The sequence below is a fragment of the Amblyraja radiata genome, chromosome 35 (genome assembly GCF_010909765.2).
Source record: "Amblyraja radiata isolate CabotCenter1 chromosome 35, sAmbRad1.1.pri, whole genome shotgun sequence".
Classification (NCBI taxonomy): domain Eukaryota; kingdom Metazoa; phylum Chordata; class Chondrichthyes; order Rajiformes; family Rajidae; genus Amblyraja; species Amblyraja radiata.
The window spans coordinates 9,089,551-9,109,259 of NC_045990.1; the positions used below are offsets into that span (position 1 = coordinate 9,089,551).

Consider the following 19,709-nt stretch of genomic DNA (forward strand, 5'->3'; position numbering starts at 1 on the left):
GGATGTTAATTTGTGTTTATTGTGTGTTTTGTTGTTTATTATTACATGTATGGCTGCAGGCAACAACATTTCGTTCAGACCGAAAGGTCAGAATGACAAATAAAGGATCTAAGTCTAAGTCTAAGTCTTAAGCATTTTTTGTGATATATGGGATTTAAGTTTTTTTTGTGTTTTATGTCAATTGAAGCATTTTTGGTGATATATAGCATTTCCGTTTTGTGGTATTTTATGGGATTCATGCGTTTTGTTTGGTGATGTATGTGATTTAAGCATTTTTTAGTGATATAAGTGTTTTTTGATGTTTTATGTCAATTGAAGCATTTTTGGTGATATATAGCATTTCCGTTTTGTGGTATTTTATGGGAATCGTGCGTTTTGTTTGGTGATATTTGGGATTTTAAGCGTTTTTTGGTGGGATGTTTTATCGGATTTGAGCGTGTTTGACGGTGACTTCTGTGTGAAGGAGATGATTGCGAGGAGCGAGGAGCGCGGTGCCCACAGCAACAGCAACAGCAACAGCCGCCTGAGGCGGGGACGCGCCCCGTGTGTGTGCGCGTGCGCGTGCGCGCGCGGTGCCCACAGCAACAGCCGCCTGAGGCGGGGACGCGCCCCGTGTGAGCGCGCGGTGGGCGGGACATAGACATTTAAATGTAGGCGGAGGGGGCGGGGCTAACGGATCACCCCACCGGCCGCGGGCGCTCGCCTGTCAAATACCCGGATGGGCGGGAGCTGCTTCCCATTCACTGTGCCGACCGCCGACATGACCAGACCACTGTTGCTGCCGCTCGCTGCTCTACTGCTACTCACAGCCGTGGTCGACGGTCAGTCTATATACATATATATATATATGTGTGTGTACGCCGGGGAGAGGGATGCGTGGGGTCCCGGTCTGAGGGGGTTTGTATGAGAGCTGGGTGGGTTGTGTGAGGAGAGTTGAGGGGAGTTTGAACGAAGAGAGCTGAAAGGGGTTTGGTTGAGGGGAGTTTGAATGAAGGGGGTTTGTGTGAAGGGGGTTTGTGTGAGGGGAGCTGAGGGGGGGTTTGTCTGAGGGGGAAGTGCCTGCCTCAGGTGAGGTGAAGCGAGGGGCGCGTCGAGCCCAGCTCGATGGACAAGCGTGAAGTAGGAAGGAACTGCAGATGCTGGTTTACACCGAAGGTAGACACAGGATACTGGAGTAACTCAGCGGGACAGGCAGCATCTCTTGGAGGGAAGGAACGGGCGAGGTTTCGGGTCGAGACCCTTCTTCAGACCGGGTGGGTGATGAGGCTGAGGGTGAGAAAGCGTGTGGAAGTGGTTGAGGAGCCTGGGTGTGGGTGAAGGAGCGACCCTTCATCCCGGCTGTCCCCTTCATCCCCTCATCTTGTCCGGTCCCCGCCCTACCGCAGCTGTCCGCCGCTCCCGGGGGTCTCGACATCAATGGGACGCCGTGTGTGTGTGTGAAGGGGAAGGGGGGGGGGCAGGTTCAAAAAGTCGCCTGATGATTGGTCTCTCGATCTCCTGTTTTCCCCGGGACCAATCAGCGCGCCGCTCTCTGGGGCCGGTCCCGCGGCCGCGCCTATGGGCGGTGGGGAGGGGCGGGGGTCCGCGGGGAGGAGCCTGGGAGTTGTAGGCAGCTTGCGGTCTGAAGATGGGCACAATCAGCTCGGGCAACTCAGTGGGGGCAGGCAACATCTCTGGAGAGAAAGAGTGGGTGACGTTTCAGACTGGGTCTCCAGAGATGCTGCCTGTCCCGCTGAGTTACTCCAGCTTTTAGTGTCTACTGTTTAGTCCAGTTCCTTCCTACACGCTCCACCCGACCCTCCAGGCAGGTTAAATTTAATGTGTAGGAAGGAACTGCAGATGCTGGTTTAAACCGAAGATTGACTCAAAAAGCTGGAGGAACTAAGCAGGTGAGGCGGCATCTCTGGAGAGAAGGAATGGGCGACCTTTTGGGTCGAGACCCTTCTTCAGACCAGTTGGTGGGGGGAGTTGTTACCCATTCCATCTCTCCAGGGATGCTGCCTGTCCCACTGAGTTGCTCCAGCATGTTGTGTCTATCTTCGGTCTAAACCAGCATCTGCAGTTCCTTCCTACACGTTGCACGTTCAGGCGTGTTAAATTTAACCCAATGTTTTTAATTCCTTATGCGTAGGAAGGAACTGCAGGCGCTGGTTTACACCAAAGTTAGACACAAAATGCTGGAGTAACTCAGCGGGACTTCTCTCCAGAGGTGCTGCCTGTCCCGCTGAGTTACTCCAGCATTTTGTGTCTATCTTTTAGATTCCTTAGTTGGTGTTCAGTGGGCAGGATCCAATTGGTGGAGTCAGTTGCTGGTTTCAGACGGCTGGTGACGAGTTTTATGTGTAGCATACCCTCTTGGGGGGGGGGGGGGGTGGGCGGCAGGGCCGGGGATCGGGGCAGATGTTTACTCATAGGGCAATCCAGCGGCAGACCATTGCCATTATAAATAAGGCTCGCCCATCTAATATTGATGAGATGTAAAAGGGTCACTATTTGCTCTTCAAAAGCAAAGTCTTACTCCTATTAAAGCAAAAGTATGAGTATTCTTGATATGCAGAGACTCAAAAGAGTGTGCTGTTGCTGTTTTAAAGCCTATCAAATGTGAATTTACTAAATCTAAAAATGATTTGGTGCTGCAGCCTGCCCCTCCTGATTTCATGTCTTTCCAGTTTGAAGGTGCTACTTTTGCAGGGATCTTTGGGGTGAGATAATAAGATATTTTGCTGTCTGTCCCTGTGTCTGATTAGTAGGTTTGCATGATGCAATCATAACTTGTATGCCTCTCCAGTTTGAAAGTGTTAGTATTGCAGGGATATTTGGGGTGAGATGTTAAGGACTGCCCCTGTCATTTCATTAGATTGAAAAGTGGGAAGTTTACTGCAGTCTTAACCCTGAGCCCGTTCATTAAAACAAGTTATTAGACGATTTCCACTCCTTGTTTGCTACTTTTCCACACAGTATTATGATACTGGGAATGTACTGCCGTGGCAAAGTTCCATAAACTGATGTTCAAGGAGTATATAGCCTTATAATAGATACTCCCCGCTTCTTGTGCTGTTATGAATTATTTCTGAAATTATTGTCAGTACACCTAATTTTTGGAAAGGGAAACACAGACTGTTCAAACACTGAAATATGGGCTTGCATTGGGAAAGTAGGATGATTGAATACTTAAATAGTCAGTTGAGCAAGGTGCTGGAGAGATCTTGTTTTCAATTTCTTTTGGAGGGTGAAGAGTGAATGTCTCTCATTTACTTTGACTTGTTTGTTCCTGAGGTGTGAACCATTACGATAACTTATTAGAATGATTTGCTGTTGGAAATGAAAGGAAGTGATTCACCTACAATTTCTGTAGTGAACAAAGGAGTGGAACATTCCATCAGGTTAAAAATGAATGATTGTTTCAAGGTTCACTCTCTGAGATAAGAGATCAAGAAATGAGTATCAAGGACATCTAGCTGTCGGGTTAGTACCTGTACAGGAAAATAACACACTAACATAGACATTCAGTATTGTACACACACACAACCATTTGATGAGATCAAGAGTTGAATGACCTATTCCAGTTTACAATTTTATATGTGATAAGGAGGTAATTCACTCCATCCAGCATATTGCTACTTTTTAGATCAATCCCATTCCTCAATTTTTCCCTGCAGCTAATTCTCTAACATATGACCATGTGTGAACATGTACCCTGACCCTCCCATGAACAACCTAGTATATGGGTAATTTAACATCTGATTAACCTAGTCCAGCATATGTTTGGGATGTGGAAGAGACTGGAGCACCTGGGAATAAGTGTCCACAAGGTTTCATGGTCAGTTTATTGTCACATGTACCATTTAATCACATGTACAAAGTAAAATACATATGTGCTGCTGCAAGTAAGGATTTCATTGTCTTGTTTTGGGACAAAATTCTCTTAATTCATGAAACCTGCACTGTCACTGGAAAAACATGCAAATCCTACACAGACAGCAATTGAAGTCAGAAATGAATGTATTTGCTGGAGCTGAAACGGTAGGACTAGCTGCACTGTCACTGTTTTGAGATTTGTTTCCTCTTGGCCACTTTATCTCCATGGATTTCTGGGTTGTGTTTGATTTGTTGGCTAGTGCTCTGCCTGCTTACACGTATAAACAATTGAAGGGTTCAAATTGACCAAGCCACTCCTTGTTGCAAACGTATGATAACAGCTTGTGCAAAGTGGCCTCTGATTGGCTGGCTGGCATGGTACGATCAAGCTGTCTTGTTGACTAAGTTACTATTGATGGTCTCAGCTGCCTTTAGGTATTGATGAGATGGCAACAAAAAAGCTTGTTATCCCGAGCACACAAACTGAGTTGCGCGTCTCATGAGAAATGAGTCTTTTTAAAGTCGTACTGCAATAATTCTCTGCGAGCAGGCTTTTAAGTCCTTGCAGTCCTTTAAGTTGCAGTAATGATGCAGTTGCAGCTCTGTTTCTGCCTCTGCTGCAGTTTTGGGTTGTGTCTGATAGACATGAGCCTGCTAGGCACTAGTTGAATCGAGGTGTCAATTGTGAAGCAGTGTTATAGCTTTCTAGGATGCTTTTCAGACAGTTGTTGCTTGCACTTAATCGAGCTTGGCATGCTGTTTGGGCTTGCAAATATAACCTGGGATTCACTTGTGGTAAAATGCCTAGTACTTTCTTGGTAGAAATGAGCAGTTATTATATTCAGTAAGTGTCTCTGTGTTAAATGCCTTTTTATGTTGGGGAGTGGTTACAGGGTGGAGTTCTGTGCTGTGGTCTTTAGGAATCATTCTCTGTTCCAAGAGAGAGCAGCTAAGTGTTACTCTTTCTGTCGGGCAACAGCAGATTATTGCTGAAGACTGCAGAATTAATTTGAATGAGATTAAATGTTCAGTCCTGGGCATTGGAGGGGGTTAGTTTTAAATATTATGTTTAAATATAGATGGAGTGTATTGAATGTCTCATTAGATCATGTAGTTAAAGTTGCCTGATGGCAGCTCGTGACCTCGGTTGATACTTTTTAATGCCCACCCTTTGGAGTCAATCCCAAATATTGAGGGGCATTTCACCACCTCTTACCGCAGGACATGGAATTGAATGCTTCATACTAGTTGTTATGAAAACTGGTGATGGTAAAAGTGTGGATATAATAAATTGGAGCCATTATTCGAAACTAATAACCAATGCCTCTTATTGAACACATTACATTTCAGACACCTTGGTGAGAGGCATACATATTTCAGCTAAAGGTGTAACTTCAGCATGTTAATTACAATAAATGTAAATCTACGCAGTCTGGCAATCTCCCATTTAATGCCATACAAACACCCAGTTGACGCCCAAGCTGTAGCTGAAATGCGTTCCCCGGCTTGAACCCTCTTGACTTTTAAGATTGCAAGAAGGGATAGGACAATATAATTAGAAAGACATTCCATTAACTAAACTGTAGAATAAGTGGACATGGATCCAAGACTATATAAAAAGTGTACATTTCTGTCTGAGTTGCTGATCTTTGATAAATTGCAGTGCAACTTCTGGAAACTGCATTTATTAAGGTTTGACTGTCTGTTTCGTTCAGTTAGCCCATGCTTTCAAAAAAAGTCCCCCTTTCGCTGTTCGTGTTCAAAATGTTTTTACTGTTCTCTATCTTTTATTTCCCCCTTTGAAACATTTTGCTTTTGATTTCTAACGGCATATCATCCACTATCTTGCCTACACCTCATAAATCAGTGGGCTCATGGACATATTCTTAATTTACTGGATATCCCTGTTCTATCTCCATTATTTTAAATACTTTGTCAGATCTCTTTTCAAGCAGAACTTTATTACATTTCAATCTTAAATCCTCAGTTGAATGTACACCTATTCTCTGTAGTCTAGAAAGATTTCTGAGTAAATCTGGGATCAGTCAGTGATGTAACTGGTGTCACTGAATTTAATGCAGATCCTCATTGAGTCCTTTAATCCTGACTCCTGGTGTACAGATGCAGGGGAAGATATTGATTAGTGTGCTACTGACTGCAACCAAGAGGATGATGTTCCTGTAGGTGGCAGAGTGATCAGCATTAATACTCCTGTGTAGAAGCTATTGTTGTAGAAGGTGAAATCTTGTTGCGTTTAAACTTTTATACTTCCGACTTTCAAGTATGAATGTGAGGTTAAGAGTCAGGCAATGGGAGTCATCTTTCCGTCTGATTCTATTTATTTATGGAGGAGTTGTAGCTGGAGTAACATGGTGCTTTGAATATCCTGTTAACGTGCAGTCAGGCATTTCCTAGAATAGTGTGGGTGGGGCCATGAAATGTGTAGCGAGCAACAAACCAATCCTGTCTCGTGAGGCCATCGGCCCATTTTCAGCAGCGAATGAGGGAGGTGAACCAAAGATGATTGTGTTCCTCTGCGTGAGTCATCGCCGGAGTAAAATTTTACTAGTATTGGGGGAAACCACCACAATTGGAATTTCTGCTTGAAATTGTATCGTCAAAGGGAAAGAATTTTCAAGCAAAGCTCTGACTCCCTTACCACCCTCAACAAAAAGGGGACTTTTAAACAAATCTCGGCAATCTTCCTGCTGATGTAACTTGTTGGGGTTTTTTTGACAAAGTTACTGTTAACTCAATTGGTTATGTAGTGCAGTAGATTGATTATTGCCTGGTGTCATTTAATCTTTTTTTTTTTAAATGAACAGGCAGATAATCAATCTACTGAATAGGCTGTGCTGTGGTATTTTAGAGGAGTGCCTTTGATAGTTTTTTTCCTGCACAGCTTGGTGAGAAGGCAGTAATCCTACCAGTTCCTTCAGTGATTGACAAATCATTGTGTTTTGCAAAGTTGTGGCAATGGTGGTGAGGTTGTGCTCCTTTTCCATTGGGTTAGCACAAAAATTGGTGCTGGAGTAAGCCTTTTCTTCTCTATTGAAATCGTTCATTTTCTTCTCTATTGAAATCGTTTTTCTTGGTACCACTTTCCTTCATTCCCCCCCCCCCCCCCCCCCCCCCCCCATATACCTTGTTTCCCTTAATAGCCAAAAGATCATTGATCATGATTTTGAATATTCTTGGTCATTGAGCCTCTACAGTCCACTTGGGTAGAGAATGCTGAATGGCTGCTCCTATTGAAGAATAAATGTTTTTCTTTCTTCATGCCTGATTAGCCCACTGCTCATTTTGTCTGTCAACTGGTTTGATCCTCAGGCAGGGGAAACATTGTATCTGCATCCATCTCTTTAACTGTATTGTATGTTTTCCTGTGATCATCCCTTATTCCAATCTCAGAGTACAAACCTGGTCTCCTCATACCAGATCCATCACACTTAGAATAATCTGGTTATCAGCATCCAAACAAAATAGTCTCGAGTGCGATGTGGAACACATAATTGTCTATTGCTGCTAAAAGAATCAAAGGAATAATTTCTAGTTAGAAACCATTATTTAAGAGATGTGGTAATCAATCCGAGCCCAATAGTTAGTGAGTGGCTACTCTCTATACAACTTAATGCAGGAAGTGAGAGAGGATTCCGATGAAGAATCCTTGAGTTTCTAACTAACATTGCCTGGGTGTCTTCCCTTTTGATATTTAATTTTCCCTCTGATTTTAATCTTTGGCTTTATAGTGATGAGGCAAGTGACCAGTATTTTGCTTTTTCAGCTATTGGACTGTGTCATCGGGACCACTTTGAGTGTGGTGATGGGAAATGTATTCTTTCACGCTGGCTTTGTGATGGACAGTCCGAATGTGAAGATGATTCGGATGAATCGCTGGAGACTTGCAGTAAGTGGAGCTTTTGTTCTTTCAGTGGCAGTTGAGCTGCACAAAATGCCTCATCCCTGCTAAATTTGCCATTCCAGGGCATTAATTGCTTGCGCTCTAGTTTGCTTTTTGTCTTGATTCCCACTCCCACCTCCTGTAAAACTGAGTTAGTGATGGTGTGAGGATAATTAAGTGAGGGAGGAAAGAATTTGGAAAGGATATCTACTTGCTGAGCTTCTGCCATCCAAATGTACATTCTGCAGTCTGCTTATTTGGGAATCCTTTGGGCTTGCCTAAATGGGAAAAACTCTGCTTGAATGTGGGATTCATTTTAAATATGAAAAAAAATGAACATAATCCTATAGAGTTTAAAGTTTGTGTTGCACATTTGAAATTTTCTCAATGTTTCAGAGAATAAGACCTGTGGCTCCCGTGAGTTCAGCTGTGGTGGACGTGTTAACAAGTGCATCCCAGCGTCCTGGCGCTGTGACTCTGAGACTGACTGTGAGAACCGGTCTGACGAGGAGAATTGCCGTAAGTGACCCTGAATTTGTATTTCAGCTCACTCAGTCATTTTTAACCACTCTGATGTCAAAGCCTGTCTTACAATTCCTTGCTGTTCTGTTCCACAGCTGCCCATGTCTGTAAAGACAATGAGTTCCAGTGCCACGATGGAAACTGCGTCTCTCTGCAGTTTACCTGTGACGAAGAGGATGACTGTGCTGATGGCAGCGACGAACTAGAGTGTCCGCCACGGACCTGTGAACCCGCAATGTTCCAGTGTGACAACGGCATGTGCATCCCAAGACTGTGGGCTTGCGATGGTGAACCCGATTGCCCCGATAAATCGGATGAATTCTCACAGAACTGCGGACGTCCAACAACATTTGAACGTCCCAATCCCTGCACTGCCCTAGAATTCCATTGTGCCACCAGTGGCGGGTGCATCCACGTGAAATGGCGCTGCGACGGCACCACAGACTGCAGGGATAAATCTGACGAGGAGAGCTGTGGTGAGTGTTTACAGCGCTCGCTCCTATGGCTATGCGTTGACCCGAGGCTAGAGCAGTCTCGGATGCAGGATTTCCTGTCCCAAGGATGTACTTGTATATCTAATCAAAAGCCAATGTTGCAGCTACGCAGGGGATGCCAGAGGTCTAGTATTTGGTAGTAAGGAAGCAAGCCTCTGATTCATTTCTTGATTGGAGTGGTTTCCCTGAAAAAATAATTGATTGATTGAGAGACACAGGCCCTCCATGCCGGCCATCGATCAACTGTTCACACTAGCTCCGTTACCCCATTTTCACATCCACCTGCTACACACACAGCAATTTACAAAGGCTATTTAACTTCCAAAACCTGCACGTCTTGGGGATGTGGTGGGGGCAGCTGGAGCACCTGAAGGAAATTCATGCCATCGTAGGGAGAATGTGCAAACTCCATGCAGACAGCACCCAAGGTCGGGATCCAACCGGGGTCTCTCGCGTTTTGTCAGCAGCTGTGCCACTGTACCACCTTCATGTTATGAGCATTACCAAACTAATGGAATCAACAGATATAATTTCCAGTGTGTTCATAAAGGCTTTTATTTCCTTTTTAAGCTGTGACAACTTGCCACCCTGATGAATTTCAGTGTGATGACGGGACATGCATTCATGGAAGCCTTCAGTGCAACAAACAGTTTGACTGTCATGACCACAGCGATGAAGTTGGGTGTGTAAATGGTACGTTGATTTCCATAAATTACCATGTTTTTGAATTAAATTTTCCTTAAGTCACTAGATCTGTTTAGTTCACATGAGAGATTTTTTTTCTATCAAATGTTATGACGGTACATTTTTCTTCAGCCAAAGCTGGTTGTACTTTGAGACTTAATGAACAATTTGCTATACTGAATGTTATTGGTCTTGTCCAGATTTTAGCCTGGTTAGGTCCCTTGCTGTAATCCAGGCATCTCTAATTATGCAGTTGGAGCAAAGAAACATCCCATTCACCAATTAATTGGGATACATTGTTAAGATAATTAAAGTGCAGTCCTGCTTCCATACAAAAAAAAACCATCTTTGCCCCTTCACTAGTTTGTTGCATTGGGACAAACAGCGGTTGTTGCAGCCATTTGAGACAATACAATGAATTTAGTCCTTCAACTTTCACTTTTTTTTACCCACAGTGACCAAGTGTGAAGGTCCCCACAAGTTCAAATGTAGGAGTGGGGAGTGTATCCTCCTGGACAAAGTGTGTGACAAGCAGCGTGATTGCCGAGACTGGTCCGATGAGCCCGTGAAGGAGTGTGGTACGTCAGACGTTCAATTTTAGAGTTCTTTTTGTCTCTTACCTTTCTAGAAGTGGGCTGGTGGTGAAGGCAAATGGGAGGATTGAGGGGTCTGTCATGTAACTGAGCAGGACAAGGATGAATGGGTGTTAATGCCTTTGGTTTCATCATTCTGATTTAGGTGATAATGAATGCCTGAAAGAAAATGGAGGCTGTTCACACATCTGTAGAGATCTGAAAATCGGTTATGAATGTCTCTGTCGACCTGGGTTCCGACTGGTTGATAATACCAAATGTGAAGGTTTGTATGCATTGCCATCTTCCCAGCCCCCAACATTCCTCGCATGATTCCTTTATTGCAAAATGTTATTCAAAGGATGCAACTGATGTTGACACCTTGATTTTTTTTTTCTCTATACAGATATTGATGAGTGTGAGAACCCAGATACATGCAGTCAGATTTGCAACAACCTGAATGGTGGATTCAAATGTGAGTGCAACGAAGGATATCAAATGGATCCAGTGACTCAGCAATGCAAAGCAATTGGTAAGTACCGTGAAGACTGTATGATGTTTTATTTGAAATTTTAGCAACTCTAGTCGTCTACCTTCTCAATTGCTCTTGTCTTTGTTTTGAGTGCTTTTAAGTTAAATCGAACATTAATTTCCAAGTGCACAGCAGTTTGCGTGGGGTACTTTACCAGTGAAGACTACAGAATATTGTCATATTGGTGAAGAGGTGGCCTTTGCTGACTGTCTCTCTTCTTCCCCCCCCCCCCCCCCCCCCCCCCCCCCCAAGCTTTATTGGATTTCATATTCCTACTAGAACATGAGGTTAAAAAAGTACAGCACTGGAACGGGCCTTTCGGCCCGCAATGTCTATGGCCTACATAATGCCAAGATAAGCTGTTCTTGTGTGCCTGCACATGATCCACATCCCGGCATTCTCTGCATATCCAAAAGCCTCTTAAACACCACCATTGTTTCTGCCTCCACCACCAGTGCATACCAGGCATGTACATTTTTTTAAAAATGCCACGTACTTAAACTTTGCCCCTTTGCACCTTAAAGCAATGCCCTCTAGTCATAGACATTTCTACCCTCAAAGGATCTGATTCTCTTCTGAATAATAAGATAACTTATCTTCTTGCATTTGAGGCAGCAGAGGTTATGTAAAGTACTCCAGGCGCTGTAGCCAGTTCAATTGTGGCCTTGGTGAGGCCTTCCGCATTCACTTCAGCAGGGTGATGCCATCCGGTTCGACATCCTTAAAAAGGGGCATGCTTTAGGGCTGCAAGCTGTTGTTGGTGGTTTGTTGTTATTTCTGCTGCTGTCTGTTTGTTGTCGTTCACCTGACTGAGGTCAGTTAACAGGGCTCACCACGGAGAGGTCGACAACATGAGCCCCAACTTATTATCATAACTTTAAACTTCTATCAGGTCTCCGCTCAACCACTGATGTCTGGTATATGGAGTTGGTTGGGTCATTCCTTCATCAAAGATCAGCACTTTCAGTGTGTTTACAATGTATAACCTTCAATAAGGTCAAGACTTGTGATGTATTGGATAGGCTAGTGATGTGGTCTTGTTGACCTGTCCTGAGTTTTGTTCATTTTAATCGATGAATTTGTTTGAATTGGCTCCATCTGATGTATCCCACTCTGAATGTAATTCCAGGGACTGTGGCATATTTGTTCTTCACCAGCCGGCATGCTGTCAGAAAACTGACTCTTGATCGGAGTGAGTACACCCAGCTGGTCCCCAGTCTGAAGCACGTTGTGGCACTCGACATGGAGGTGGCCACAAACAAGATCTATTGGGCGGACATGGATCAGAAGAAAATCTTCAGGTGATTGTCAGTAGTTTGGGAAATCGGGGTTTGGTTTATTATTGTCACGTGGGGAAACAGCCCCTTTGGCCCATCGAGTCTGTGCCAACCAGAGATCCCAGCATGCTTGCCCTATCCTACACACACGGAACACTTTACAATTATGCCAAGCCAATTAGCCTACGAACCTGTACGTCTTTCGAGTGTGGGAGGAAACCGGAGATCCCGGAGGAAACCCATGCAGGTCACGGGGAGAACGTACAGACAAGCACCTGTAGTCAGGATCTAACCTGGGTCTCTGGCACTGTAAGGCAGCAACTCTACCACTGTGCCATGCTGAAGTGTACCCAGATGCAGTGAAAAGATTTTGTTTTTCACCAGTGATTGGCACCTTTGGTAGGCATTACATGGCTGGTGATAACAGCATGATGCTAATATGCTGCCAGGCTGCTGACCGGAGAGATTTGCATTTAGAATTCAGTCACATTTCCCGACGACTTTGTTGATATTTATGGTGCAGTGAATCTATCTTTTGTGTAAATATTTGGATTCAAGTTAGATCTCTAACTCTCTAACTTTTCTCTTTTCTTCCAGTTCTCTAATGGACCAAGCTGAGAACTCTTCTCATCATTCTACAGTGATTGAGACTGAGATTGAAGCACCAGATGGTCTGGCTGTTGACTGGATTCACCAGAACATCTATTGGACAGATTACCGTGCCAGTACTGTCTCTGTGGCTAACACCGCTGGAACAAAAAGAAAAGTCCTCTTCAAAGAAGCAGTTTCAAAGCCCAGGGCCATTGTTGTGGATCCTGTCCATGGGTACGTACTGTTTTGGAAGTAAAATTCAGCATGAGTTGTATAAAAACAGTTTATATGAATTTATATAAATTGCCAGTGGGGCCCATATTGAGTAGAACATTAATCGTATAGGCTTTGTTGTTTCTAAGATGTATGGTCTATAATTCATTCCAAGGTGGTGCCCAGACCAGCCTACTCTATGCAGATCACAGAAGTGGTTCTGTAATCACCCCGCTCTTTTAAACTTCTATTCCAACAGCAGCATTTCTTACTTTAACTATGCTACTCTCGGAATATCTTCAACCAGACTTTATCTTGCACTAAACGTTATTCCCTTTATTCCTATATGTGTACACTGTGGGTGGTTAAATTGTTATCACGTGTAGTCTTTCCGCTGACCGGTTAGCACGCAACAAAAAACTTTTCACTGTACCTTGCATATGACAAACTAAACTATAATTTGAGGGGGGGGGGGGGGGTGCAGAATCAAAGTAAACTCGGCATAAAGTGGGGCGATGCTTTAATGGCTAGAAAGCACTGAACTAAAGAAAATGGAAATTTGGAAAACCACATGTGTTGGAAGCTCAGCAATCTGGGATGCAGTGAATGTATTAGCAGTGTGAACATATAACAGTACAGCGTGGGAACAGGGCCTTCGGCCCACAATGTGCTGAACATGATACCAAGTTAAATTAATGTCTTCTGCCCCGGATAGTGACTGAACTAATTGATTCTTTGCCTCCCCCTTAGGTTTCTGTATTGGAGTGATTGGGGCTCCCCTGCCAAGATTGAGAAAGGTGGTTTGAATGGAGTGGATCGTACGTCACTAGTCAGTGAAGGGATTCAATGGCCAAATGGAATCACCCTGGGTAAGTGTTTATATCTTGACTTTAGAGATACAGCGCGGAAACAGGCCTTTCGGTCCACTGAGTCCATGCTGACCAGAGATCACCCCATACACTAACCTACACAGTAGGGACAATTTTACAACTTGCCAAAGCCAAGTTTTGTTTTTGGGGGGGGGGGGGTTTGTGTGGTGTGGGAGGAAACTGAAGCACCCAGAGAAACCCCAGGCCGTCACGGGAGAACGTACAAACTCCGTACAGACAGCACCCATAGTCAAGATCAAACCCGGGTTTCTGGCATTGTAAGGCAGCAACTTTACCACTGCACCACTGTCCCAAATTAGATTTTGATTATTTTTGTCGTATCCAAATGGGTTATCATTTTGAGCTAGTCAGTATTGAGGAAAGCTTCCTTGAATGCAGGTCTTCTGCATAGACTCGTCTTATTTGATACTGGGTTAACGGGCTTCCACTAACCATGGATCTTCCCCAGTGCTCCATTGGCCTTCACTGGAATATATCCAGTTTTTTGTTTTAAAGTTATGATTGGGAATTGCGTGAGAATATGAAAAAGCGTGTTGGGACTGTGTGTGATGGTTCGGTTTTTGTTCCAGATTTGGAGAATCAGAGACTCTATTGGGTAGACTCCAAATTGCACACTTTGTCCAGTATTGGTGTTGCTGGTGACAACAGGAAGACCTTGATCATCTCAGAAGACAAGTTGGCTCATCCCTTTTCTCTGGCTCTATTTGAGGTGAGTGGCTGGGGCACTGCAATGACACATTCAGCTTGCTGTCAAGATTAAAAGGAAAAGTGAGCGAAATCAAGTTGCGGAGGAATCAGCAGGTCAGGCAGCATCTGTGGGGGGGGAATGTTCCCATCGCTCCAATACAAAAATCTGAAGGGTCCTAATCCAAAATTTGGTCTGTCCATTCCTAAAACAGGTGCTACCTGACTGGCTGAGTTCCTCCAGCACTTTGTGTTTTACTCAAACCTTCAGTGTCTGCAAGTCGTTGTGTCTATATTAAACGGAAAAGTATTTTTGGGGGGGAAATCCAGCTCTTGCTGGTTATCTCGAGTGAAATTTTGCTGTAACTTCAGAGGGCCAAACTAAAGCTTCTGGTTCTTTCAAACCAAGGATTTATAAATTGCATTGAAAAATATCCTGTTCTTTTACCTGGAATTTTGAATATCTTTGTATGTTTTCCAGAGCTGATTGCCTTTACTAATGTTTATTTTTGTTTGTAGGATACGGTCTTCTGGACGGACATTGAGCATGAGGCTATTTTCAGTGCCAACCGGCTCACTGGTGGTGACATTCTCACGGTCATTGAGAACCTCGACGGTCCCCAAGACATTGTCCTCTATCACCATCTTCGGCAGCCCAAAGGTTAGTTGCAAATTCAGGAGCGTTTGTGCAAACTAAACAGAACTACGATTCTTTGGAGGTCAAGTTGCTCTCAATTAAAACTTTTGTGGCCAAAAGTCCGCAACCCTCTAGCGCCTTAAATCCAAAGACAAGCGCCTGCTGATTACTATCTGCTGTTTCACTACCCCAATTCCAGTGCTTTTCTTCAACGTTTTTGAAGGCAACCCCATTTTAATCTGTTGCCGTTCCCATGTGAACAAATTATTCAAGCAGTTTGTCTGGATGACTTTATTTACCCTATTTTAATTGTCTGTTGTATTGAATATGCTTTCAACAACTCTTCTTTCTTCCTACCCCCCCCCCCCCCCCGAAGGGAAAGGGAATATCTTGAAAGGCCCTTTGTTTTTTGACCAACTATTTGGTTAACATCCTAATCTTATATGGCTCATTACTGACTAATTGTTCCTGTAGCTTTACTATATTAAACTGTAAAAGTGACCGTCTAATTGCTGTTTTGTATGTAATCACTATCTCGTTCCTACCAGGTATTAACTGGTGTGAGCAGAATGGGCAGGTAAATGGTGGGTGCGAGCACCTCTGCCTTCCAGCACCACAGATCACCTCGCATTCTCCAAAGTACACGTGCGTTTGTCCTGATGGCATGCAACTGGGGTCGGACATGAAGCGCTGTGTTGCAGGTTTGTTTGTTTTTAATCTTTATTGGGTCTATTGTGGTTGGTTGTGTGATGCTGATTATAGTTTAATTGAGGAGCATCAACCCTAACGACTTGCAATTGGAAAGCACCTTTAATTCTGTTTGTGTGGGGCCGGGGAGGGGGACAGTTCCAAAATGTGGGTAAAGGTGCAAAATCAAAATGAGTCTATAATTAGGGTGATCAAATTATCATGGGTGGATTTTACAAGGCCCAGATGAGCTACAAGTGAATGATGTGGAGGTGTGGTATGGAAATCTAGCTATCCCTTGGAAGGAAAGTTTATCAATAGAGTGGTAGTTTGCATTTGTTAGGGGTGTGATTGAAAGTGAAATGTTTACCAATGAATTATCATTCACAATATCTCACCTTCTCCATTTTAAAATGGTGAATGGAGGTTTGATTTTCACAACATACTGACAACTGACATTTTTTTAATTTAGCTGACGTTGTACCCGTCAAGGCGAGCACAGCCAAAACACCGAGTCACCGTGCGATGACCACAACAGCCAGCCCCACTGCAGCCAGGAAAGTCACCACCCTCGGCACCAACACTGCTCGCACCAATCCCACCACACGTCCCACAGTCCAGGAAATGCTCACCGCTATACAGAAAGGTGTGACTCCTGATTACTTTCAAGAATGAATTTTGACTTTATAGTTTGCTTTCGGGCCACTTACTCTTCTTGTTTCCTGCAGCAGTGAAAAGTGAGGTTGCGGCCGAAGCAGCTGTTAGTAAACACGGAGGAACAAATGCATTGTGGATTGTTCTACCACTGGGTAAGTTCAGTTCAGACAAGTTGGGGAGGTTAAATTATAGCTGCAATACTTTTGTGTTGACTCTGACCTTGGAATTATCACAAATGCCAACAATATTGCAAGTGACGTTTGTTTTCGAACTTGATGGCCATGGATGCTGTCGACTTCATATAGGGAGGCTCTATCTAGGATTTAAGTTGAGGGAATAAGATGGTGTGTGTTCTACAAAGTGCTGGAGGAAATTTCTGCTCCAAACTAGCGTAGATTTTAGCAACACTCTGTGACCATATACTGACATCTGGGACGGTTGATTGAACTGCTCTTCTATTCCCCCAGCAATCCTGGTGCTGCTCAGCACTGCTGTGTATTTCATATGGAAAAACTGGAGGCTGAAGAACACCAACAGCATCAACTTTGATAACCCTGTGTACCAGAAGACCACTGAAGATGACGAGGTCCACATCAGCCGAAACCAGGTCGGCTACACCTATCCCACGGTGAGAAACTGCTGCCTGATTCTTCCCCCTTTAGTTTGAAGGTCTATAAAATGCATGAAAAGTTTAAAAAAATATTGGAAGATAAGCCTCCCAAGTGCCAATTGTAAATTGGCTATTATTCAAATTCTAAACAAAACAATTTCCAGGTGGGCCATTAATGACAGTCTGGGTTGTGACTGACCTAGACTGATGTCAAATGAGTTAAGGGTTGGATTTCTTCTGCATTGCTATCTGGTGACATACCTTAGATGGACAGTGCAGAAACGGATCCTTTACTGGTCTGCACAGATGCAGTAGGTCAAATCACCCATACACAAATACTATCCTACATACTAGGGACAATTTACAATTTAAAAAAAAAATTTTTTTTAACCAACGCCAATTAACCTACATCTTCGGAGTGAGGAAACTGGAGCACCCTAGAAAACCCACGTGGCCACAGACAAACCCATAGTCGGGGATCAAACCTGGGTCTCTGGTGCAGTAAGGCAGCAGCTCTACTGCTGTGCCACTGTGGTGCCCCACAGGATTTTAAATGACTGTTTTTGCTATTGCATGAAAATAAACAAACGTCTTTCTTTTGCAGAGAGCAGTGGTAAGCTTGGATGACTTTGGTGCTTGATGCAAAGAACCTACTGCAAAGTGCCTCACTGGAGCCATAGAACCCATGGATTGGAATGTCAGCTGTACTGTGCAGCCCATCCTGCACACACTCCTTTAGTTTCTCTACTGCCCTACCCCAAACTCGGCAGAACCACTCCAAATGTATTTTGGGTTGTTTTTTTTTGCAATCAATGTGCCATTTACTGTGGTTATTTTTAATTATGGTTTTTGTAAAGACCCCGACTTCAGATATTACTTGACTTCCTGAATGAGAAAAACTTTCTTGAGGACTCATGAAGGCGCTTGCTAAAAGTGCCACGTATCTGATGTGATCAGAAATGGACACTGATCATCGTGGGTTAATCTACTGAATGTAAAGAAGGGATTTAAATATGAAGACTTACAGAACTAGATTGTACATAACATTAGAGCAAGATTTTGACTAGAGTTGCATATTTTTGTAAATAACATTGTACAGCCAGGTTTAGTGGGAACGAGCTGGAGTTCTCTTTCCTCAGTCACACATGAAATAACTTGGGGCTGGTCAACAGATGGGCACTGGCCGTTTCCTATATGCTGCTGTTCAAATGATGGCTTTGAGGATTTTGTTTATATTTGGATCAAGTGCAAGTTTATGTACAACTTTGTACATAATCGTATCATTATTGTAAAGAATGCTCACCTTGAGTGTTTGTACAATTCACTCCCAGGGTTGTGTGCAATCCCACATTGACCAGAGAGCATTGGAGGTATCCTTAGGCAATATGTGCCAAGCACTGCTCTAATCCCTGTAATCACAGGACACTGCCAGTGGACCTCCACAACTGGGGCTGACCCTCTGTTTTGAGTTGGTGCCAGCCCCACGTTTGAACCCAGCTCGCTCTTTAATTTGTAAATAACTGTAAATTGTACAAAGATTTTGCAGAAGGAAATGTTTAATAACTTGCAGTGTTGATGTATGTTTAATTATTTATTTATTTCTGTCTTCTGGAGCCGTTTATTGTGAAGCCACTGACTCCATGCAGCTTCCCCAGTGCTATGTGGAGTTGAATCCATGAAGCACTGGGCTGGGTTCAAATCAGTACCTGTCCTAACTTTGTCTTTTCCTGTTTTAAAATGTAAATATTTACAATAGCTGCTTTCTGACAGCGCATTTTTGCTAAATGGGTTTGTCTTTCTACTTGTTAAATTTACACTTGCAGAACATATATTTATTTACAAAATAAAAATGTTTAAAAAATATTAGACTCTAAAGCAGAACCCATTCCACTGGGCCACAGCAGGATGTGTTCACGTTGGCAGGCAGCATGGCCCCCAGTTGGTTAAGAAGCGGGGATGGTGAGGAGATTTGTCAAGTTGTGTAAAGTGATGGTGCATGCATGTACCTATTGGCACAGGATCCTGCACAGAGCTGGTCTTGTAACTGGCTAAATTGTGACCGCCTTCCATGCACACTTCAGTGTTGTGCTTCTACTATGAATGTTATTCACTACCTATTACCCCTGCTACAAAACTTGAAGGAACCCACGGGAGTGGTTGGGTGCTTGCAACAAAGTCTGGTTCTCTCTCTCGCTCTATTGGCAAGGTAGCATGGTGTCCTTGTTAACAAGGCCAAGTGGCTTGCCCTGAATCCTAATGCCCAGGGTGTGCTTAACTTCAAGGTTGTCAAGCAGTTCATTAACCTACAGGATATATTGGTTAATCTTAAAATTATTTTGTCAATGTTCTGTGCAATACCTTGCTACCTCTGCTGCCATATCACTGTAAATTTGAACTTGTGAGACTTTCATTGCAGTTTTTAAACGAGTTAATGGATATATAAATCTGGAGCTGCTATTGGGTCAATCTTACTGCAATCTGTTCAACTTAAATGTTGTCTATCTTGCCATAATGTTTCTTGATGCAACTGAACCTTTGTGTAAAGCAAACTCATGAATGTCAGGCTAGGTGATCTTGTCTAAATCACAGCGTACCTTTCTTGCATTGTTTTTCCAGCAATCGGATAAATAAAATGATTTCAAAGTCTATTGATTTTGCTGCTGTACTTTGAATTTGTGTTACATTTTCATCTATTTGACTGTTAATTAAATCTTCAACTAGGTTTAGACAGCGTGGAAATGGGGCCCATCAGCCCACGTAGTCCCACACTAAAATTATCCTACACTAGAGACCATTAACAGAAGCCAACCTATCTTGCCCAATAACATTTTGGCTTCCATGTCCACTTGTTTCATACCATTCCCACGCAAAGTTATTTACACTTTGTACACTGGATGAAA

General features: G+C 43.5%; 1 protein-coding gene across 2 annotated transcripts; it reads left to right on the plus strand.

Moving 5' to 3' along the window:
- The first annotated feature begins 711 nt into the window (after positions 1–711).
- Positions 712–19,454, plus strand: ldlr (low density lipoprotein receptor). Of its 2 annotated transcripts, none has more exons than XM_033012183.1 (18): positions 712–821; positions 7,643–7,765; positions 8,156–8,278; positions 8,377–8,757; positions 9,346–9,468; positions 9,915–10,037; positions 10,198–10,317; positions 10,438–10,563; positions 11,693–11,864; positions 12,438–12,665; positions 13,395–13,513; positions 14,104–14,243; positions 14,738–14,879; positions 15,404–15,556; positions 16,015–16,188; positions 16,271–16,351; positions 16,667–16,827; positions 17,414–19,454. In XM_033012183.1, the coding sequence occupies exons 1-18, from the start codon at positions 719–721 to the stop codon at positions 17,447–17,449; spliced, it is 2,628 nt and encodes an 875-aa protein (XP_032868074.1). In that variant the 5' UTR covers positions 712–718; the 3' UTR covers positions 17,450–19,454. The 2 variants fall into 2 exon arrangements, with proteins under 2 accessions (XP_032868074.1, XP_032868076.1); XM_033012185.1 differs by having other exon boundaries at positions 16,274–16,351.
- The last annotated feature ends 255 nt before the right edge of the window (positions 19,455–19,709 follow it).